We start from the raw sequence: 24,670 nt of genomic DNA, 5'->3' as shown, positions 1-24,670 counted from the left end.
AGTCTCTAGAGGAACGGAAGGTTCCAAATGATTGGAAAAGAGCACAGGTAGTCCCAGTCTTCAAGAAGGGTCGTCGAGCAGATGCGCAAAACTATAGACCTATATCTCTGACGTCGATCTGTTGTAGAATTTTAGAACATGTTTTTTGCTCGAGTATCATGTCGTTTTTGGAAACCCAGAATCTACTCTGTAGGAATCAACATGGATTCCGGAAACAGCGTTCGTGTGAGACCCAACTCGCTTTATTTGTTCATGAGACCCAGAAAATATTAGATACAGGCTCCCAGGTAGATGCTATTTTTCTTGACTTCCGGAAGGCGTTCGATACAGTCCCGCACTGTCGCCTGATAAACAAAGTAAGAGCCTACGGAATATCAGACCAGCTGTGTGGCTGGATTGAAGAGTTTTTAGCAAACAGAACGCAGCATGTTGTTATCAACGGAGAGACGTCTACAGACGTTAAAGTAACCTCTGGTGTGCCACAGGGGAGTGTTATGGGACCATTGCTTTTCACAATATATATAAATGACCTAGTAGATAGTGTCGGAAGTTCCATGCGGCTTTTCGCGGATGATGCTGTAGTATACAGAGAAGTTGCAGCATTAGAAAATTGTAGCGAAATGCAGGAAGATCTGCAGCGGATAGGCACTTGGTGCAGGGAGTGGCAACTGACCCTTAACATAGACAAATGTAATGTATTGCGAATACGTAGAAAGAAGGATCCTTTATTGTATGATTATATGATAGCGGAACAAACACTGGTAGCAGTTACTTCTGTAAAATATCTGGGAGTATGCGTGCGGAACGATTTGAAGTGGAATGATCATATACACTCCTGGAAATTGAAATAAGAACACCGTGAATTCATTGTCCCAGGAAGGGGAAACTTTATTGACACATTCCTGGGGTCAGATACATCACATGATCACACTGACAGAACCACAGGCACATAGACACAGGCAACAGAGCATGCACAATGTCGGCACTAGTACAGTGTATATCCACCTTTCGCAGCAATGCAGGCTGCTATTCTCCCATGGAGACGATCGTAGAGATGCTGGATGTAGTCCTGTGGAACGGCTTGCCATGCCATTTCCACCTGGCGCCTCAGTTGGACCAGCGTTCGTGCTGGACGTGCAGACCGCGTGAGACGACGCTTCATCCAGTCCCAAACATGCTCAATGGGGGACAGATCCGGAGATCTTGCTGGCCAGGGTAGTTGACTTACACCTTCTAGAGCACGTTGGGTGGCACGGGATACATGCGGACGTGCATTGTCCTGTTGGAACAGCAAGTTCCCTTGCCGGTCTAGGAATGGTAGAACGATGGGTTCGATGACGGTTTGGATGTACCGTGCACTATTCAGTGTCCCCTCGACGATCACCAGTGGTGTACGGCCAGTGTAGGAGATCGCTCCCCACACCATGATGCCGGGTGTTGGCCCTGTGTGCCTCGGTCGTATGCAGTCCTGATTGTGGCGCTCACCTGCACGGCGCCAAACACGCATACGGTAATCATTGGCACCAAGGCAGAAGCGACTCTCATCGCTGAAGACGACACGTCTCCATTCGTCCCTCCATACACGCCTGTCGCGACACCACTGGAGGCGGGCTGCACGATGTTGGGGCGTGAGCGGAAGACGGCCTAACGGTGTGCGGGACCGTAGCCCACCTTCATGGAGACGGTTGCGAATGGTCCTCGCCGATACCCCAGGAGCAACAGTGTCCCTAATTTGCTGGGAAGTGGCGGTGCGGTCCCCTACGGCACTGCGTAGGATCCTACGGTCTTGGCGTGCATCCGTGCGTCGCTGCGGTCCGGTCCCAGGTCGACGGGCACGTGCACCTTCCGCCGACCACTGGCGACAACATCGATGTACTGTGGAGACCTCACGCCCCACGTGTTGAGCAATTCGGCGGTACGTCCACCCGGCCTCCCGCATGCCCACTATACGCCCTCGCTCAAAGTCCGTCAACTGCACATACGGTTCATGTCCACGCTGCCGCGGCATGCTACCAGTGTTAAAGACTGCGATGGAGCTCCGTATGCCACGGCAAACTGGCTGACACTGACGGCGGCGGTGCACAAATGCTGCGCAGCTAGCGCCATTCGACGGCCAACACCGCGGTTCCTGGTGTGTCCGCTGTGCCGTGCGTGTGATCATTGCTTGTACAGCCCTCTCGCAGTGTCCGGAGCAAGTATGGTGGGTCTGACACACCGGTGTCAATGTGTTCTTTTTTCCATTTCCAGGAGTGTAAAATTAATTGTTGGTAAGGCGGGTACCAGGTTGAGATTCATTGGGAGAGTCCTTAGAAAATGTAGTCCATCAACAAAGGAGGTGGCTTACAAAACACTCGTTCGACCTATACTTGAGTATTGCTCATCAGTGTGGGATCCGTACCAGATCGGGTTGACGGAGGAGATAGAGAAGATTCAAAGAAGAGCGGCGCGTTTCGTCACAGGGTTATTTGGTAACCGTGATAGCGTTACGGAGATGTTTAACAAACTCAAGTGGCGGACTCTGCAAGAGAGGCGCTCTGCTTCGCGGTGTAGCTTGCTCGCCAGGTTTCGAGAGGGTGCGTTTCTGGATGAGGTATCGAATATATTGCTTCCCCCTACTTATACCTCCCGAGGAGATCACGAATGTAAAATTAGAGAGATTAGAGCGCGCACAGAGGCTTTCAGACAGTCGTTCTTCCCGCGAACCATACGCGACTGGAACAGGAAAGGGAGGTAATGACAGTGGCACGTAAAGTGCCCTCCGCCACACACCGTTGGGTGGCTTGCGGAGTATAAATGTAGATGTAGTAGATGTAGAAGGGCAACAAACACTCAAATGGACAAGAAAACCACAGAGAGACGCAAGAAACATGTAGAAGAGATCGAAACAAGAGAGCAGATTAACATGGCTGGCTGACCATGAGAATAAAAAGGAGAAGCCAGCCACTCTGCAACACATTAAAACCTCCACCCTAAAAGCACTAGGGTGGAGGACACAGACGGACAAAGGGCATGCGTTAAACTTACATCAAATGATAAAACTCACCCTCACGAATAAAACGAAAAACTAAAGCAGGTGTCGAGGCACGTAATCCTTGTTAATACTATTTTACCTCCGAAAGGCGTTGTAATGTTCAAAAGAAAAAATCTAAAAATAGTTTTTTATTCTTGTGTAACTCGTCTTAAAGTTGGTTGGTTAGTTGGTTGTTTTAAAAGAGGGGGAAGGTAGGGCTGCTGGAAAAGTTAAAAGTCCGCCGCAGAGCGGCTAAAAGTGGGCAGTCCAGCAAGAGGTGGACGACCGTCATTTGTGAGCCACAGCGACACCGATGTGGGTCCTCGCGACGGAGGAGGTAACCATGCGTTAGCCACGAATGGCCAATGCGGAGCTGGCAGAGGACAGCTGATTCCATGCGAGAGGACCGCATGGAAGACTTCCACACATTCATAGTCTCCTTAATGAGACACAGTTTGTTCTACGTACTGTCATGCCAATCCGTCTCCCAAAGCCGAAAACCCTGCGGCTTAAGACAGAACGCAGGTCAGTTTCGGAGGTGTCCATCGCCAGAAGCGGTTTCCGTGTTGCCTGTTTGGCCAGCCTGTCAGCAAGTTCGTTGGCTGGGATTCCGACGTGTCCTGCGGTCCACACAAACACCAGTGACCGACGGGACCGTTCCAGCGCATAGATGGACTCCTGAATGGACGCTGCCAAAGGATAGCGAGGGCAGCACTGCTCAAGGAGTCAGTACACAGGAGAAATGACACGCCAGAGCATGAGCGGATGTGTTCAAGAACACGAGATATGGCAGCCAGCTCTACAGTGAAAACACTGCAGCCATCTGGCAAGGAGTGTTGTTCAATATGTCCTCCATGAACATACGCAAAGACTACGTGACCGTCAGCGATTGAGCCGTCGGTGTAAACCACTTCATGGCCCCGGTACATGTCGAGAGGAAGTGTTGGCGGCGAGCTGCAGGGTTAACGGAGTCCTTAGGGCCATGCGATAGGTCCAGAAGAAACTGCGGCCTAGATGCACACCATGGAGGTGTACTTGAATTGACCTCGAGGGGAAGTGGTAACAGGAAGGACCCCAGTTCAAACAGAAGGAACCGGACGCGAACCGATATAGTAAGCCCAGACCTGGGCCGCCGATGCAGGAGATGACCCACCGTGGTTGGGAAGTGGAGACGGTAGTTCGGATGCGCAGGAGAACTACGAACGTGTGCAACGTAACTGGCGAGCAGTTGTGCACGCCTAACCTTCAGTGGAGGGACTCCGGCCTCCACCAGGACACCGGTCACCGGACTCGTTCTAAAAGCTCCCGTCGCTAGGAGAACGCCATGGTGGTGCACTGGGTCGAGTAAAACGCAACGCTGATGGCGCCGCCGAATCGTAAACCAGACTGCCATAGTCAGGAAGGGATTGAACAAGGGCACTGTAGAGCTGCAGCAGCGTAGAGCGATCTGCACCCCAGTTGCTGTTGTTCAGGCAGCGGAGGGCATTGAAGTGCCGTCAGCGCTTCCGCTAAAGCTGACGAATGTGATGCGACCAAGTCAATAGGACGTCTAAAACCAGTCCTAAGAATCGATATGTCTCTACTACAGTGGGTGAATCGTCATTAAGGTAAAGTTCTGGTTCTGGATGAATGGTGCGACGCCGACAGAAATGCGTGACACACGACTTCGCAGCTGAAAACTGGAAGCCCTAGGCTAGAGCCCACGATTGTGCCTTGTGAATGGCTCCCTGTAGGCGCCACTCAGCAACACCAGTACTGGAAGAGCGGTGCGAAATGCAGAAGTCATCCGCATGCAGAGAAGGTGAAACCGACGGCCATGCAGCTGCTGAAAGACCGTTAATAGCCACTAAAAATAGACACTCAATACGAAGCCATTCTCCTGAATACGGGGGGAACTACGGGAGGCACTGACTTGGACACTGAAAGTACGGAGCGACAGGAAGTTTTGGATAAAAAATAGGGAGTGGGCCCCAGAGACCCCTTTCATACAATGTGGCAGGGATATGATGTCGCTAGGTCGTGTCGTATGCTTTACATAAGTCAAAAAAGATGGCAAGCAGATGTTGGCGTCTGTAAAAGGCTGTGCGGATGGCAGACTCGAGGCACACAAGGTTATCAGTGGTAGGGCGACCCTGGCGGAAGCTGCCCTGACATAGAGCCAGTAGGCCACGTGACTCCAGGACCCAACCCAACCGCTGACGCACCACACGTTCCAGCAGCTTGCAAAGAAAGTTAGTGAGGCTGATGGGCCGGTAGCCATCCACATCAAGCGGGTTTTGACCGGGTTTGAGCACCGGAATGATGGTACTCTCCCGCCATTGCGTTGGAAAGACATCATCGCACCAGATACGGTTGAAGATGACGAGGAGATGTCGCTTGTAGTCAGACAAGAGATGTCTAACACCTGACTGTGTATCCGATCCGGCCCAGAAGCTGTGTCAGGGCTATGTGCAAGGGCGCTGAGGAGCTCCCACTCGGTAAATGGGGCGGTATAGGATTCACTGTGGTGTGTAGTGAACGAGATGACTTTCCTTTCCACCCGCCGTTTGGGGGTGCGAAAGGCTGGGGGGTAGATCTCCGACGCAGAGGCTCGAGCGTAGTGCTCAGCAGAGTGCTCGGCAACCTCGTTAGCGTCGGCGGATAACACGCCATTGATGTTAATCCCAGGGACACCTGTTGGGGACTGGTACCCAAAAAGACGTCTGATCTTCGTCCAGACTTGGGAAGGTGACGTATGGCACCCAATGGTCGACATGTATCTCTCCCAACACTCCTGTTACCGTCTTTTTGTAAGCTAGTGTTCGAGGGCACGGACCCGCTTGAAGGCTGTTTTGTGCTCTAGGGAAGGGTGCCTCTTATGTCGCCGTAGAGCTTGCCGACGCTCTTTACTTGCCTTAGCAACGGCGATCACCAAGGGACTGTCTTCCGCCGCGGACACCCTAAAGAACGAGGGATCGCATTTTCCGCCACAGGAACGATCGTTGTAGTGATCTGTTCAACGGCAACATCGATGGCACCATGTGAGGGAGATTCAGCGGTGACAGCAGAGGTGAAGGCTTCCCAGTCTGCCTTGTTTAAAGCCCATCTGGGTAGGCGCCCGTGGGCCTGACACTGGAGAAGTGACAGGTAGATGGGAAAGTGATCGCCATGTGCTCCCCAATGGATAGATGGGAGAAGGCCAGGACTGCAAACCGAGATCAATGGCCGAAAATGTGCCACTTGCCACACTGAAATGTGTGGGGGCACCTGTATTTAAGAGGCAGAGGTCGAGTTGAGACAGTAAATTTTCGACGTCCCTACCTCGGCCTGTAAGCATAGCGCCACCCCACAAGTGATTATGTGCATTAAAATCTCCCAAAAGTAGGAAATGTTTGGGAGCTGATCAGTCAGTGCTGCCAATACGTTCAGGGGTACTGCACTATCTGGAGGAAGATAAACATTGCAGACAGTTACTTCCTGCATCGTCCTTATCCTGACAGCCACAGCTTCAAAGGGGGTTTGAAGGGGAACAGGTTCACTACATACTGAGTTTGGGACATAGACGCAAAATCCACCTGACACTCTATTACAGTCGCTACTGTTCCTGTAATATCTCTTATACCTACAGAGGGCAGGGGTCCGCATTGCCGGGAACCAGGTTTCCTGGAGGGCAATGAAGAAAGCAGGTGTAAAGCTTAACAGTTAATGTAGCTCAGCCAGGTGCTGGATAAAACCGTCACATTTACACTGGAGGATTACATGATCGTGAGACTGTGAAGGCATTAAACACTCAATAAGGCAGTCTACGCCTCTGGGTCACCTGCTGCCACCGGATGAGTACCTGTACGATCGACATCCATTGTGTCTGAGGGGCTATTGAGACCTAGGTCCCCAGAGACGCGAGAATCTCCACCTCATCCTCAGACACAGAGCTTGTAGGTAGTGGTGGTGCCTTGGTTCTTAGGGGTCTTTTTCTTTTTACGTTTCTCTCAGTGCTCTTTAGGTTTGTCTGGCTGGGAGGGCTTCACTGATTTAGTCTCAGGGACTGGGGAGGACTGTGGAGCCATACGACCAGCTATCTGTGGTTGCTTCAGCCACTGTCGGGTGTCAGCTTTGCCACTATTAGGAATCTGGGAAGGGAGTAAAAATGGTTCAAATGGCTCTGAGCACTATGGGACTCAACATCTTAGGTCATAAGTCCCCTAGAACTTAGAACTACTTAAACCTAACTAACCTAAGGACATCACACACACCCATGCCCGAGGCAGGATTCGAACCTGCGACCGTAGCAGTCCCGCGGTTCCGGACTGCAGCGCCAGAACCGGGGAAGGGAGTAACCAAAGAGATCCCTTCCTGGAGAGAGGGATAAAAATAAACTCAGGTTACGCCTAGGGAATTTTTGGGTGAGCTGAATGGGAAGAAGTGAAGGAGGATATACGTGATGGTCACTGCAAGAAAAATGTCATAGAGGATATTATGAAAACGAAACAGATGTAGACAGAGACATCTTAAAGATATAATATGGCTGCCAATATTGTAAAATTACACTTGGCCTCGTAAACGAATAGGAATAAGGCAAACATTGGAATATGTACAAGAAGAGGAAGTGATACGGTAGGTGGCTAAGTGACAATAAAGTGGAAGATCTAGATTTCACGAAGTTTTGTAACCGAAAACATGACAACTTCCAGAGACGGGAAAAATAGCAGTAGGCTTTTAATGGCACTAAGCATTGAAGTTTCAACAGTTTGGGTCGAGCCCCCCATGTGCTATGGCACGAAAATATATGTATTTGTTACACTCAGCTTAACTGAGTGTCCCAGAGATGTGGCTGGTCTCAATGTTTGGTTACGTTTATCGTCATAGGATGCCAGTTCACACCTGTTGTAAACTCAACTTTAAAGCTGAAATAAAATATATCAAAACAATGCAGGAAGGTATTGCAGTAAAATTTAAAATACTGAGTCACTCAAGTTGATTTATAATTGGAACAAGCAGTTTATTTTTCTTCAGTATATTCACTAACCACTTATAGTGCAGTCTGAGGGGCTGTTACGTAGGGGCCGCCGTTAATAACTGATGCTACAACACTTCACTATAAAATTCATAGGTCGCGATCACGGCACTCAACAGGCTGTTCACAGTTCACAAAATACGCTCTTGTCTGCTGTCCTAAACCACTAAACCACTATCTTGTGCTCCATTTGATCGTTTTCCACAACCCCCCCCCCCCAAGATGCGCGGGGTACATCCCCAGATGCGCGGGGTACAGTCGCCCAAACTCAACTGTACTGTCCTCAAAGATAGCCGCCCTATGCACCCTCGAAATGCCTAACTCAAAACAATGTCTGACAAAAAGAATTATGAATATTCTAAAACTATACACAAAACACATATGATACATTGAAGCATATGGAAAATTTCCGGAAAATAACAATTTAAGGTTTAATTTTCTGTATCTGCTACAGTTTTTTTCACAAATAATGTTCTTGTGGCCTGATTTTACTTCCCCCGGATTTTGATACTAAACATAAATAAACAAATAAAAATACAATCTTAATTACTCATCTATCTCTTTAAACTTTAGAATGCTGCCACTAGTTTCGTCTTTTTAAATTTATTTATTACCATAAACACAGTTTCTCTCAGTCGAATCCCATATTCCGACCTCTCATTCAAAAATGGGACACACTATGCTAGATCAGCTATGATTGCTGGTTGCAGCGATGCAGCTCTACTAGCCTCATCCGTAAACACTTTGCTCATATTAATCGGCCAAAGCATTGCCAAGATATTAGCTTTTGAACTTTCATAAATTTACAATTTTAAAGACAACAATAACTTTTAAACTATTAAATATTTTTGTGAAGCGTCTCGATAATTTAACTGTAAACATTTTTCTGTCCATGAGTGCCAACTCGCACCTCTTGCCACTCTTAGTTCTGTTTTTATCAATTTTTCTCTGAAATATAAATTCCTCCAGGCGCGAAAACGGCCATACGCGCCCCTACCAAGCGCTCGGGTTTTTCCAAGGCCGCGTAAACGCTAGCCGCTCGCCACGGCCCCGTAGCAACCGCCAGCCACGTGCTCTGCGGCGGGAAACTGCCCCTCTTAATCTCTCGCCACAGCTTGTACGTTCACACTTTGAACGTAACAGTGAAGGTCTTCCTACTGTAAGCGCTTCATATTACGTAGTTTTGTGAAAATATCGTTATATTTAGGTGTTCTTTACGAACAACTGACATCAAAATGATTCGTTTCCTATTATTCTGCATCATTTTATATGCGGTAATCCTTAAAAGTCTTACTTTTTTATAATGTAACAGTATTAACTCAAGTTATATGTGCAACTAGAAATATAGAGAAAAGTAAGACAAATTCGATTAGTGTTACTGCTGGTTACGTGAAGTAAGCACCTACCTGAAAAACTGCAGCAAATTAATGACTAACGTAAAATTAGCTAAGTTCACTGATAGTGCTACTTACCCGACGGGCGAAGTACTTCGCGGTGAAAGCTTATTTCGGTATTTCGATGTTACATATTATGCAAGCACAGGTCGTTTGCACATTGCGCTGCATGCTAGATTAGTTCATCTGATTCGTTAACATGTGGGACGGCTGATAGGTAAACGTGTATCTCTCGACAACTAGTAGTTGAAATGATAGCAGTGAAACGAGCTTTCTCTATGGAGTCATCCATTGTCTAGTACGTTACATTGTACTTTTTAAATTATTGTTTATAGACCAACCATACGTATGGGAAACAAGTAAGACTTTAATTTCAACAAAATATGTATATAGGCAGTGAATTTTTCAGCACTACATTAATCTACAGATTACACAACCGCTTTTCAAGAGATTTCGTTCTTAAATTGGGACGCTAATTAATCTACCACCGAGTCACTCCACAAGAATCACGCAATCTTACTTTCGCTTTAGTGTGGCAACTGTTTTGAAAGAATTGGTCACGACTTACTCCAAACAATTACGTGAGCTATTCAAACCTATTAAAACAGAACGTGCGGTTAGCAAAGATCTCCCAATGTCTGTGTGCCGTTTGGTATTCACTCCCGAACGCCTACTAAGAGTGATAGACAAAATATTACCTGTGTTGGACACGAACCGAAATATCGTTTCAGCAGCGCATTCAGATCATACAGGGCTCACTACTAACAAGTGGTGAACTTAACGAAGTACCCTATATGAAGCAATGGAAACTTACAATAAGCCATCTGGAGAACAAATAAACCAAAAGAAGACGACGAACCTGCTGCCAGAATCAGGCTTCTCTGTACTTCCTCGGAGATAAAAATATTGGGATCTGAATGGGAACACTGTTCCTCCCAAACAACAGCATCATCCCGATGCACCATTGTGCCAATCTCCGAGCAAAATACATCTCTTTCACAGGGAACTAAATATCACAGACAAAACAAAAAAAGTCTTAAATCCGACGGAAGTGTGGTACGTCGTTCAGATACTTTCAATAACAGTCTCAGCAGTAAAAAACGCCATGTCAGCTTTGGGACGATTTCTCTAGAAAGGGCCGGCCACTGTGGCCGAGCGATTCTACACGCTTCAGTCCGGAACCGCGCTGCTGCTACGATCGCAGGTTCGAATCCTGCCTCAGGCATGGATGTGTGTGATGTCCTTAGGTTAGTTAGGTTTAAGTAGTTCTAAGTTCTAGGGGACTGATGACCATAGATGTTAAGTCCCATAGTGCTTACAGCCATTTGAACCATCTCTAGAAAGGGAACATACTCAGAGTAAAAATACAAACCACGCTATCGTCCATGGAAAGAGAGTGACTAAGTCTAAGTGATATAATAAACAAAACAACTGCACTGTTGATAAGCAGGATGTCTAAAGTAAAAGCGGACTTTCCAAATAACCCACTTAATAAAGTTCTGCAATCATAGTCACCACGTAAGTTCTGTAAAATCACATACACTGTAAACTAAACTACATACAGTCCTTCACACCTAGTGTGGGGTGTCGGCTGTGCTGTTTTGCATACCTCTATGATGCTAAACCCCAATCTCTGGTGACCTACAGAGAAGGGAAGCACCCCATGCGCTCGCGCAAATTAATTAAAGGAAATATTAACACTGTGAAACGAAAACGTCTTATTGAATAATAGGCAATGGGGGTTACCCAGTCAATCGTGACAGTATGGGTATCACACCACACACATAGACATATTAATGAGACTAGGAGCCATCTAATCTACGAGGGTCATTTTTAATATAAGAAATGATTTGTAATTGAACTTTAAGTGTATACAAACTACAATATGCACTTTTTTTAACTTTCCAACATAGTCGCCATGAACATTTAAAAATTTGTCAAGTCATGGCACAAGTTTTCGGATCCCAGCATCAAAGAACTCTACCGTCCAAATTTCAAACCAGTCACTAAGAGTTTCTTTCCACATACCATTATCTTCCAAGCGCTTTTTACCAATAAATTCCTTCAGTTTTTGAAACAGATGGAAGTATGATGGTGCTCAGTTAGGGCTGTATGGTGAATTATTTTCAGTAGCGCCCTTAAGCTTTAATAATATTTCATAGTACCTCTCAGCATTTATTGTCATTCCTCTTGGCAAAACGTCTAACAGAAAACTGACTTTCTTGTCCCAAAAAACCATGGTCACGATTTTCCGTGGTCTTGTTTGAATTTCCGTGGTTTCAGCGGGGAGTCTGAATGGCGCCACTGGCTGGACTGACGTTTATTCTCTGGCGTGTAGTTTCGTCACAGATCACAATGTGACTCAAAATCTCGTCACCATCCTTGTGATAGTGCTCCAAAACGGACAAAGAATGTGCAGTTCGCTTTGTTTTGTGGTTCTTCTGTCAAAATTTTTGGCGCCTATCTCGTACACATTTTTTGTAGTGAAGTTTGTCAGTAACAATGTGATAAACTACTGACCTTGAAACTTGTCGGAATTTCTTATGCAGCTCGTCAATAGTGAAGCGCCTGTGCTGGCGAATTGCCTCATCAACTTTTTGTGTCAAGCCTTCATTCATGATAATAAACCGTCCGTATCGTTCTTCGCCATGAACTTATGTTCTTCCTTTATTAAACAGCCTACACCATTTACGCACATTTTCATCGTTCATTACACCTGCAACATCAACTTCAACGAGCTGCCGGTGAATTTCAGCAGGACGAACTTGTTTTGTATTTAAGAACCGAACAACCGAGCGCACTTCACAATCGGCGGGATTACTGATTGACATGGCGACAAATTAAGCAGTATAACCATACAACCAACACCGGCAGAGACGTGAAACGTAATGGCGGCGTAGTGAGAGACTGGCCAGGAGTGGCCGATCGTGAAAGGACGTCACGTGACTGGATGCGCGGTCACAATGCCGTATCTGTTCTTACTTTACAAATGACCCTCGTACACTAGAAACAAGCGGTCACTATTATAAACAGATTTACAGTTGCAAAGTGAAACACATGAGTTACCTATTGAAATACAGGAATACGACCAGTCATTGTAAGCATGGTTAGTAAACTACAGGAAGAACGCAGAAAAGTAGTATTGAACACGAATGAGGCGACCAAAGCGCATACTGAAAGCAGACTATCTGGCTGCGATGTATTAGAACGGAATAACTGGCTTTTGAACGGAATGAACTAATATCGCGTCTCTACGAAACGGCCGATCGCAACCATGGCGCAACTTACCGTACTCTCAGCGTAATGTATAAGGCAGTGGCAGTAACGGCTGGGCACCCAGAGTTCAACTCTCTTTCCGTCCTCAGGACTAAAGTGGGAACATCTCTCTTCGCGACCGCAACGCTCACTTCATCTGTTGTCCAGCAGCCTCCGTCATTACTCTTCCGTAGCCTAGTCTGAAGTCATTACCGTACAAAAACCTGAAGTGAAATGTTCTCTTTTTGGACGCTCTGTAACTTTGCACTTTTCGCCAAAGCACGAATTTTCCGGCCAGTTGTGGCATACATTGCGAGCTCCGTCTAGAAAAATTCAAAGAAGTTGAACAATCAGATTTTTGCTACTTCCCATTAATAGTGCTTTGAGGCGGGGAGGAAGACAGTAAATATCTCCCACTACATGGAACAATTTTGAAAAGAACCTTTGAGAAGGCTGGAGTGTAGGCATAGTCGAGAAACTGCACGCTCTGAGAAAAATAACGGTAAAATCCAACCAGAATGCAGGATTTCGTGGCGTCTCCTCTGAGATGAAGAAGATTCACATGCTGAACTATTGGAAGCGACACCTAGCTAGATATCTCTTATCTTGCTAAACGGTGTCTATGGTCAATACTATCTTTTCAGCAGAAAGAGGCCGTCCCACGTCCCACACGGAGCATGGCGTGAGTGAGCTGAATGTATGTCTGTCTACCTGAAGCTGTGGCTTCACCTCCGATTCTGGACACTTTAATGACAGCCGACTACTCCTAAAATAATTCTTATCTTTTGCTAACCATCTCGCAGGCTTCCAACTGTGTAGTTCCTTCGCTGCACTAAAAAGATATATGAAGGGAAATCAGTAAGAGCAGCAGTCACTCGCGGTGCTGAATCTTGATTGCAATTATTATGTAGCGTGAGTGTTCGACTAGTCGTTCCAGGGAAATGAGCTAAAATATCCTGAAATTTGTTGGGTGACAGTTTCAGAGAAAAATGGAAAAAATTGGAAATTTGTGGTAACTTCCTATGGGACAAACTGCTGAGGTCATCGGTCCCTAGGCTTACACACTACTTAATCTAACTTAAACTAACTTACGCTAAGGACGACACACACACCCATGCCCGAGGGAGGACTCGAACCTCCGACGGGGTGAACGGCGCGAACCGTGGCAAGGCGCCCTAGAAAGCGCCAATACCCCCGCGGCAGAGAAAAATGACCACCTGGCACTACATTACAATGAAATATATTTTAAACAGAACAATTTACACTCAGCTTATAAAGACACTAAAATCAAATAGAATGTCCGCATGTTAACTGGACAATACTTGCAATAATCTACACTATAATCATTATCAGTGTTGTGAATGTCTCTTGGTAGAAGTTAATCAGTGAGATAATTGAAACACATGAAGAGCTAAATAAAATAGATTAGGCTTGTACTAATCAATTTCAAGCATGTAATTAGGCAGACAACATGACACACAAATTTGTATGTGGAGAAAACTTGAACAGGTTATGGACTCAAAATAAGTTAGCGGCAATACGAAGAATATATTAATACAACATTGAGATATAGGCGTTTTAAACCACCAAAACTAACTCAACAAATTGGCTGAAAGCAAATATGGTACATTTCACAATTATGAATAGAAACCTTATCACAGATTCCCCGACGTACTTTAATGAGAACTGAAGATATTATGGTGTTATCAGAACACGAAATCAGAAACAAGTTGGAAGTTACTCTTTCTGAATAATAACAGAAGCAAAGTGTAAGAATCTCTCCTTGTCATACATAGAGTACTGGGCTAGTAGACAAAGAAGCTGCATAACTAGTAGAAGCGTACTTACACCATTTCCGTACAGAAGACTGAAGTGTGAATATGTTACAATGTACACAGTTATCTGTAAACTGAATCTGCTTTCCTGTCACTATGATATAATTGTGTTAAATGTTATAATTTGTTGAATAAAATTTTGAAATAAAAAGTAGTATGAGGCGAGGCACAAGAAAATAAGAATTTAACATCCCGTTGATACAAGGATGGCTAGAGGTGGATTATTGGTCAGGCGCTACCGTTCTCGTACGAAGGAAAGAAACTGCTCATGACCTTGTGAAATATTCAGGTCGGTCTATTCATCTTACGAGTTATGTGGAACTCACGTGTTCACTTTTTCTGTAAAGGTTTCGTATAGGTGCCAATTTAAGAATGGTTTAAAAGTACAGATAGGGTCCGACGACCTGTGCAATAATAAAAAGAGCTTTTATAGCCACGAGTACAAGCCCTGGTGTAGAGCTCTCAGTGGCGCCAGTTGGTATTTTAGAGTTCTCTCTGTCTCTCTCTCTTTCTCTCTCTCTCTCTCTCTCTCTCTCTCTCTCTCTCTATCTATCTATCTATCTTTCTCTTTACCCGTCCCAAAGCTGTTAGCCAGCCGCAATGGGGTACAGTCCATAAGGTGTGACAGCCGTCTCCAGCAGAATTGAAATTGAGGGGACGGGCTATGAGTCCTGTCCGGCTGTCTCAGTGGATAGCGCATTTGGCGGCGAAACTAGAAGGTTTCAGGTTTCAGACCCGGTCTGGCACACAATTTAAATATGCCATGAAGTTTCAGTATCTTTATTGTTTCTGAAAGTTACAGACCAGCAGTATAATTTCCATAAGTCTTAGGCCGCTTTATTGCTCCAAACCCGTTTCGCAGGGATGTTGCTCAATGTCTAATACCACCTGTTTCAATATTTGGTAGGCTATAACCCAGTTCGTGAAAGTATCATTATTCCAAGTAAGTGCCTGCACGACTATTGCAAACACAAGGGAATCTCTTCATGCCGCTACCCTGCTAATTCTGCCGTTTCTTGTGTAAGGAAACATGGAGATTTTACCGTTGATTTTACGCTATGGAGCGTGTTTTAATGTTGAAATGTCATGAACTACATGAATTGTGAGCTGCTGAAACCAATAGTAAAAGAGCACCAGCTCACAATTTAGCTAAATGTAGCGAATTGTAGTACACCAATCGAACACAAATTTCCAGTTTCAGTCACTCTACAGTTACGTCCACAATGTGTTACGATGGTCATATCAATTTTAGCAGAAGGACTGCGCCGTATTTTGCATTATGAACTGCATTTGTGGCATGTACTTGTGAAATGTTTCACGTGCATCTAAACGTCATCTTGCCCTGGTGGTTAAATACTGACTTCAGTAACAGCACTGAATGGTGTTTATGCATTTCTACTTCCATATCGAAACTGTACCTACTATGTATAAGGAGAGTAACAGTTGCTGTAAGCTGCTATGGTGCGCCAAAATGTATGTTACTATACATCCAAAGGCAACAATATTTTACAGTTTTTGCAAGCGAAAGATGGCAACTGTCGCGTCTCAGGTTTAGAATGTTAGAAAGGGATATCAACGAAACTGCAACACATTACTGACAACGACTTGTTACTTTAAGATATTAATTTTTTTTTGCTGTAACATTAGAACATTATTTCAATTTTTGCATTAATCTAATTACTAATGTTATTTTTGTTAAACAATATGGGTAAAGATGAGGCGTAGCGATATTGATTGCCGTTATATAGACATTTCTTTGTTGTATTTCATTATCTGTAAAAGGAAACATCCCCAGTCCATTATGAACGCAGTGTTTTATTGCTAAAGGTGCTTTACTTGTCGATACCTATTCTTTTACTAGTAACAAACTGGACGCACTTTAATCACGTACTCCCGTGTTGATGAGACGCTGGTGCTCATATTTGTTTCCAATAGCATATCGAGATATGAGAAATACTTTATAAAGTATAGGACCTCGTACCTCATGTACGAACTGCAAGCTTATCTGAGTAGGTCTTATTCAAGCGAATTGTTATTGGAGGCTGAGTTTGTGTCAATTTTTATTGCCGTGTTGCTCATGGCGCAGTAAGTGTTTACGCTTAACGTCGTATTGGTTAATTTAATAGCATACGTTTAACGCACAGAACTAAAAAGAACTTGAAAAGTAATTTCCTTACCAATTCCTTCTTAATACCATATGCATTTCATAGTAACTGTGAAAATGAATTTTCTGACTTGTGACGTTTATTTGTATTTTAAGTGCAACGTTACTGTTTGTTTTCAGAGACCTGGAGAGCAACAAGATTGGTGACCTGCAGCCAAATTCTGTTTCAGTGGAGACAGCGCAATTGTAAGTACTATTAACGTCTACGACTACTGAAGTTTATTGTTGTTACGAGCTACCAGCATAGCTCGCGCTCAGGTGAACGTATTTTGTTCCGAGAAGTAGTTTTATAATCTTCTCGTCGATTGCCATGTTATACAAGTAAATCTAGTCACATAATATCTTAAGTATACATTCCACAACAAAAAATAACAAATATCGGACGTATAGGACAGAGAGATAGAAAGTTAAATTAAAGCTGATTGCAAAAGTCTCCTATAATGCCGCTAACGTTACAGACCTTGTAGTTATTTGCAGAATAAAAGTTCGCATGGTGACTGCTGGTTCTGATCACCCTTTCACGCTCTTACGCTACATGTGACGGATAAGAGAAACATAGTGATCTTGGCATAGATTAATGCATAATAATATTGTACTACTCACACTAGTTGCGACCTGTCTCTATGTCAAATTATACAAAGTGATCCCGAAGTAGCTGTACACACTTGTTGGGGGTTATATATGCATCAAAATAAGAGTAAAACTTTAAATAAAGTTTTATCTTAAATTGCTTCGTTTCAGAGTTCAGAGTTATGTAGTAGAGCGGGGATCACAAATGCAACACATACAACGCGAAGTTAATTCTTCTCCGAAAGCAACGATACGAAGGAACCCGAAATTCAACTCAGCTATGTACTGTAGCTTTATCCCAGGATATGTTCAAAATGATGTCAAAATAGATGAAGACGGTGACGTCCTCGACTTCTTACCACTCTCTGAATGTTAGAGGCTCCATTCATCTCATTCTGCACACTTGCAGAGCTATTCTCAATTAGCTGCTGTAGTTGGGCTACGTTCACACCATGCACCAGCTCCTTGAGACGACCCCAAAGGTAGAAGCCCACGTGTTGAGATCCGGAGATTCGGCGGAGGACCAAGCAACTGATCCTGCAGGACCCGTCCACTTATCAAGATTAGCAACTTCAAGATACTTTCTTGCCGACTGAAATGTACAGGGGCACCGTCGACAAAGCAATATTGGTCGATACACAGACGAACACGCAGACAACACGCAACAAAGCCTATACTAGCCAATGATGTAATGTCTACCACAAATGACATTATGCATCACAACACGGAACTAAAGCAGTATCAGATAAAAATTTATTTAACATTTTATTCTTATTTTTATCCGTATATTTCACCACAAAGTGTGTACAGTTACTTTTGATTCAGCCTCTATATTTGATACAGCTTAAGTAAATCAAAAATACGTATGTCTCTCCTCCAGTAATAGTACGATATATATCCAAATTATTTCCATCACTACTTCAGTTTGAGGATTTATTAATTTTACAGAATGTGTCTCTTTTCAACTACCCCTTTGGTAGATTTTGAACGTTATTCGACGGGTAGTGTCGACGACGTTACACAATCGGCACACAAAAAATCTACTATCTTGAACTGAAAAATGGTAATAACTTGTTTCAACATCACTGACTTTGTGGACAGACACTGAAGCAGGAAGTTTCTTTTATATGCAAAAATATCGAAATTACGGTACGAGTTGATAGCTCCTATAGCCACTGTGGAGATAAATGAAATGAGTTTCAGATGCCACTGCAATAAAGCTTTTCATTTATTCAGACTGAGGCTTTGTAGGTGGTAAGGCCGACAGCATTTTTGAAACGGAACAACCTCGTAAAACTAAAACTTCCTGGCATATCACAACCGTGTGTCGGACCGAGACTTGAATTTGCCTTTACGAGAAATTGCTCTACCAATTTTTTCTTTCGTTTTTTCGAACTCTTTCTGTTATGTTTTTTTCGTCAATGGTTGTGTGCAGATATCTCTCGACGTCTTTCAGATTCTGGCAATGAGAAACTTTACTCGGCTTTTTCATTACAGACTTTGGCCAGAATCCTTACCGAACACTCTGAACCACTTTGCCGGCACCGACGGAGCTAGCCAAACACGTGTCTTGACTCGCCCTCAGAACTTTCCTTCCACCATTGTCTCTCCGTAACTTGACAGACACTGGAGCGTTCAGTCGGTAGAGAACCTGTACGCAAATGGCAATACTAAGCTGTATTATAGTTTTGTTGACAGAAGTCACCGGGGTGTAGTGAGTTTTAGCACAGAGGCTAACGTTCAAATGTGATTAACTGGAGACTCTTCGTCGGCTTGGTGCTTCTCAAAAAGGTCACAGCGCGGCGCTGCGGTCGGTGCGGAGATAGCTTCCCTAACACTCGGTTCAAACCTTCCTTGAGTAGGGTCGATAGAGACGATTTTCGTCAAGGATTAATTTAGTAAATGCTAGATGGTCGCGAGATTTTTTCTCGAACCTCAGAGGTAGGCATTACGAGAGAGCCATAGTCTTACTTTACTGTTTGAATTCCGAGATAGCGCACTCTCCAACAGATTCCAGCAACAACTAACTTCTTCACACTTTTATGAGCGTGATGGAAAACTCAAAACTTTGATGTCATGTGAACGCTTACCGGGTGTGACCCCGGCGATGCATCATTCACTAATGGAACAGAAGAGGCTGAAATGATCGTGGCACTCGATTTGTCCTCCGTCACATACCACAAGGTGGCTTATGACTGTATAAATGTAGATGTACAGCATGCTTTATGAAATAGATATTATCGCGTAATGTATAATTAAATTTTTAATTGGACACTTCATACAACATTCTTATTGTATGAAATGGTTTTGAAAAACAGAATTAATTAATCTTTTCTATTTTATGTCTGTTAAAAGCCACAGCTAATTTTTCTCAGGGTACTATCACCAACAACAGCATAAATATCCCAACGTGAAGACATCAGTCCTACTCACGATGGATTAAAGATCCTTTCTTAATATTACGCGATAATACAACAATGCTTAGTTATTTTTTCTGTGGGGCTGGATGCTCCAAAATAGCTACCTATGTGCAATGGCAGCGTAAGCATTCATTGATATCGTTATTAATAAAAGACGCCGTTTTCAGATTATTAAGATTATTCTTTTTATACGTTTAGTATTATGTGACTGTTAGAAGAACTTATACAATTTATAATTAATGGCGTCGCTACAATAATGAGCCTACACAAAAATGGCCAGGGCAACATTTAATTACTACGCACTGAATCATATACAGGATAGGTACTCGCTACTGACAAAAACACGCACTACAATTATTAATCTCAATTATATTTCTACTAAAAATAATTGTATCAGTTACAGATCGTTAACAATTAACGTCCGTCAACGAGAACAGCAGAATCGATAAGACAATGAAACAAAGAAACACTCATTCTTCCTCTACAAAAGAACACAGATAATAATGTTTGTAATTCTGATAGCGCAGATAACGCTTCTCCATTCTTAAGTCTCTGGATTTTTTTTTTCTACCTGAGGCAATGCTATAATACCCTTATTCATTTCTTGAGAGTATCATGAAAATGTTGCAATCCAAGATCAAATTTGGTGTCCTGCTTGTATCTTATCGTAAAACAAAGACATTTGCCTCTGGCACTATTATTTCTGCAATTTACTTATGCCAGCGTCTTGCTACATTTATGAAGACAGCAGCACCGTCGGCACTATAATGTCAAAGAAGCCTTTTCTAACAGTCAAATGGACGAGAAAAAGTTTGACACCGTCCCTCACTACATTTTCCTTGTCTGCTCATCACTTATTTCTCCGCCGGCCGGTGTGGCCGTACGGTTCTAGGCGCTTCATTCCGGAACCGCGTGACCGCTACGGTCGCAGGTTCGAATCCTGCCTCGGGCATGGATGTGTGTGATGTCCTTAGGTTAGTTAGGTTTAAATATTTCTAAGTTCTAGGGGACTGATGACCTCAGAAGTTAAGTACCATAGTGCTCAGAGCCATTTGAACCACTTGAACTTATTTCTCCAGCCGTCTCTTTGAAAGTATTTTTGCAGCTGCTATCTTCCTATCTCTGCTACTATTCATACAATCTTGAATCTCACCTGTTCCTTTTGCGTTCTTTATTTCCACTACTGCCACAGACCGCACGCCATATCTACCTTTCTTACTCCATTATTATTGTTATTAATTATTATTATTATTATTTGTTGAATCACTGAATTTACATGCTACTGATGGCCATAACGGTTACGTTAACTACGTTCTCCGACAAATCGACAATACTGTCTCCATGTGTACAGCACCGTTGCCTTCTTCAGTTATCAACAGAGCGAAAGATGAAGTTCTGGGTTAGCTTGCTTTGGGATCACACCAGTGTCCGATATACCCACTGGGACGGCGCGCGACACAATCACTTTGTGGGTGCAAATGGTTGACATACATATGTAATGTATGGTTTGCTTGTGATCCCCACATTTCCTGCAGGTACGATCTAGTGCTCACGATCACTTCCGATAGTTCCTAGACCCACTATCGTGTCTTATTTCTCTGTGTTCCGCATAAAAATCTGCGTGCGTCAACCAGCTGTTCGATGATTACATACTGACGTGCCACTGTCTGGGCTCGCACGGATATTCCCCATCAGTTTGTTTCTTTGTTCGATCGTGAAACGCTGTATTGAAAATATAGTCCATATAGTCCATCAACAAAGGAGGTGGCTTACAAAACACTCGTTCGACCTATACTTGAGTATTGCTCATCAGTGTGGGATCCGTACCAGATCGGGTTGACGGAGGAGATAGAGAAGATCCAAAGAAGAGCGGCGCGTTTCGTCACAGGGTTATTTGGTAACCGTGATAGCGTTACGGAGATGTTTAACAAACTCAAGTGGCAGACTCTGCAAGAGAGGCGCTCTGCATCGCGGTGTAGCTTGCTCGCCAGGTTTCGAGAGGGTGCGTTTCTGGATGAGGTATCGAATATATTGCTTCCCCCTACTTATACCTCCCGAGGAGATCACGAATGTAAAATTAGAGAGATTAGAGCGCGCACAGAGGCTTTCAGACAGTCGTTCTTCCCGCGAACCATACGCGACTGGAACAGGAAAGGGAGATAATGACAGTGGCACGTAAAGTGCCCTCCGCCACACACCGTTGGGTGGCTTGCGGAGTATAAATGTAGATGTAGATGTTCCAATTTTTTATGCTCCCATTCAGTGTCTGCTAGCCCGCTACTCTGTGTGAGATGGTCAGTCTTTCACTAAGTAATTTCGACGCACTTTGGTTTCTTAAGAGGACTTTTCCTGTCCAGTTGCTGAGACCAAAGTTATAAGTCACCACTGAAACTTCATATGAATGGATGGCAGTGGAGAAGTGCCCTCGGGATCTGAGTGGTCAGCGCGACAGAATGTCAATTCTAATGGCCCGGGTTCGATTCCCGGCTGGGTCGGAGATTTTCTCTGCTCAGGGACGGGGTGTTGTGTTGTCCTAATCATCATCATTTCATCCCCAACGAGGCGCAAATCGTCGAAGTGGCGTCAAGTCGAAAGACTTGCACCCGGCAAACTGTCTACCCGACGGGAGGCCGTAGTTACGATACATTTGCATTTTAGTCGATAAGTTTCTATTTATCTTTCAGAAAAAGCTCGATTTTAAATCTGAGGAAATTCTCCTGTGCCAATATACGAAAAAACTCTGTTTTGCGCCTTTGAACATCAATGTTTTCCTTGAATAAGGCGTATATATGTGCACACGTCGTATTCACATATTATGTTTCGATCAATCAGTAAACTAGCTTGGACCTTGCCGTTTCTTACATTCGTCCTCTTCCATTTGTCCTGACTTAATAACACATCTGTGTTTTTCAAAAACCATTTCTAAGCTTGTTGAAAGTGGGTGAAATGCATTTCATTTTAGGTATATTATATCACTGTTAATTTTCTGAAACTAATTTGAGTGTTACCTCATATAACCTCCTCATTTTTGTTACGTCAATTAATTATTGTTATTGTTTTTGTTATTATTTTATAGTTATAAATTTTCTCAGCATAATTATTAATCATTTTAACTATATTTTAATATCGATGTCACTTCTATCAACTGTTAAGTATTGTCTAAGTATCTCCTTTGAGAACGTTACACTAAATTTTACATTCCATTCGATCGATACGAAGTAAATCCTGCTTTCAATTTAGCTTAATTTGCAATCAATTAAAAACAGTTTAAATTTAAATTGTACTGATTAAAAGTGCAGATGGTGCTAACAGCCAATTACTTGCCAGCTGTAATTTGCGGTTACTTCCACCACATCGCCACCTGCTGAACTCTACCCGTCAATTAACAGTCTCCACTGGCGATCTATACTCACCATGCTGCTTGTGCCTGTGAAGAATGTGATTAGTGGTGTCCCACTACAGATGATACTAATTATAAAAGCCATTGACGCAAAATCTAAAATGGAATTGACTATCTGGACAGCAGTAGACGCGGAACTTCAGTTCCTAGACATCATGATACACAGAATGAACAACAAATATAGCTTTATAATATACAGGAAACCCACTACCACACGTAGAACCATTCACAACCAGTCCAATCGCCCACTGATGCACAAATATTCAAGTCTTAAATGCATGCTTCACAGGCCTAACAGAACACCATTATGTAAACTCAGCTGTACACAGGAAGTAAACAATTTACACCAAATAGCCTGAGAGAATGGGTGCAATTCACAAACAAAAAAACTAACCAGCAAAATAAAAAAGTTACCAGGCACAACAAAGAGCAAGGAATACCAGCACGTGTCAAAAACGGGGAGTACAGGGAAAGCGGAACATTTTGAAAGTGACACTACATGACACGTACTAACATACAGCAACAGGAAAATTCACGTAAGGGGGAACGTAATGAAGAATCAAGGGCTTCAATTATCGTACCACTCAAACAACACAATACAGAAACAACTCAACATTTACACCGCCTTTGATGACAAATTTAACAAAGCTTTTGTGGTGTCACCGCCAGACACCACACTTGCTAGGTGGTAGCCTTTAAATCGGCCGCGGTCCGTTAGTATACGTCGGACCCGCGTGTCGCCACTATCAGTGATTGCAGACCGAGCGCCGCCACACGGCAGGTCTAGAGAGACTTCCTAGCACTCGCCCCAGTTTTACAGCCGACTTTGCTAGCGATGGTTCACTGACAAATTACGCTCTCATTTGCCGAGACGATAGTTAGCATAGCCTTCAGCTACGTCATTTGCTACGACCTAGCAAGGCGCCAATACCAGTTACTATTGATGCTGTAAAACATGTACCGTCAAGCGCGATGTTCACCAATTATGGATTAAAGTTAAGTATTCCAGCAGCTACGTACTATTTTTGCTACTATAAATTCCTTGTCCTGTTCCAGACCTCACGACAGCCTGCGTGAGCTTAAACGCGTGCCTTTCGGCTTCCTCCTAGTGGATTGGCTGTCTTGCCAGTCCACAACAGCTTTAATATCAGTTAACTTTTAGTTCATGCTAATCTAATTACTTTCAAACTAATCTAACTCCAAACCTTGAGGAAACTTGAATACATTCTGAGCACCCCAGAGCCCTAAAAAGTGACAGTACACACTCCACTGTAGCAGATCATCTCATAGAGCAATATCACCAAAGATATGATATTGAAACTGTTCTCCTGATCTCTAGGTCTCAAAGAAAGCAATAGTCCCCACCAAAAAATTCATAATACAGGGAACTACCACATACAAAAAGCACCAATACGAGGAAAGAGAGGTTTGAACAAACAAACAGCACTATGAAACGAAACTATGTGTGCAACACTCAGTGCATTGCATAAAGACACACACACACACACACACACACACACACACACACACACACACACACACACACACACACACACACAAGCACGCACGCGCACACACACACAAAAAAATAAAAAGTAAACGATGATCAAGTGAGTGGCTACAGTAATA

The 24,670-nt window shown here is 43.8% G+C and overlaps 1 protein-coding gene across 1 annotated transcript in view; it reads left to right on the top strand.

Moving 5' to 3' along the window:
* Positions 1 to 24,670, top strand: part of LOC126132440 (lutropin-choriogonadotropic hormone receptor) — a gene marked incomplete at its 3' end in the record, with an annotated part of 796,081 nt that overhangs the window by 488,720 nt on the left and 282,691 nt on the right. The window contains 1 exon segment of the mRNA XM_049915180.1: positions 16,772 to 16,837. Coding sequence (XP_049771137.1) covers positions 16,772 to 16,837 — 66 coding nt within the window.

The sequence above is a fragment of the Schistocerca cancellata genome, chromosome 1 (assembly GCF_023864275.1).
Source record: "Schistocerca cancellata isolate TAMUIC-IGC-003103 chromosome 1, iqSchCanc2.1, whole genome shotgun sequence".
In the NCBI taxonomy this organism is placed as follows: domain Eukaryota; kingdom Metazoa; phylum Arthropoda; class Insecta; order Orthoptera; family Acrididae; genus Schistocerca; species Schistocerca cancellata.
This window is presented reverse-complemented; position numbering and strand designations above follow the sequence as displayed.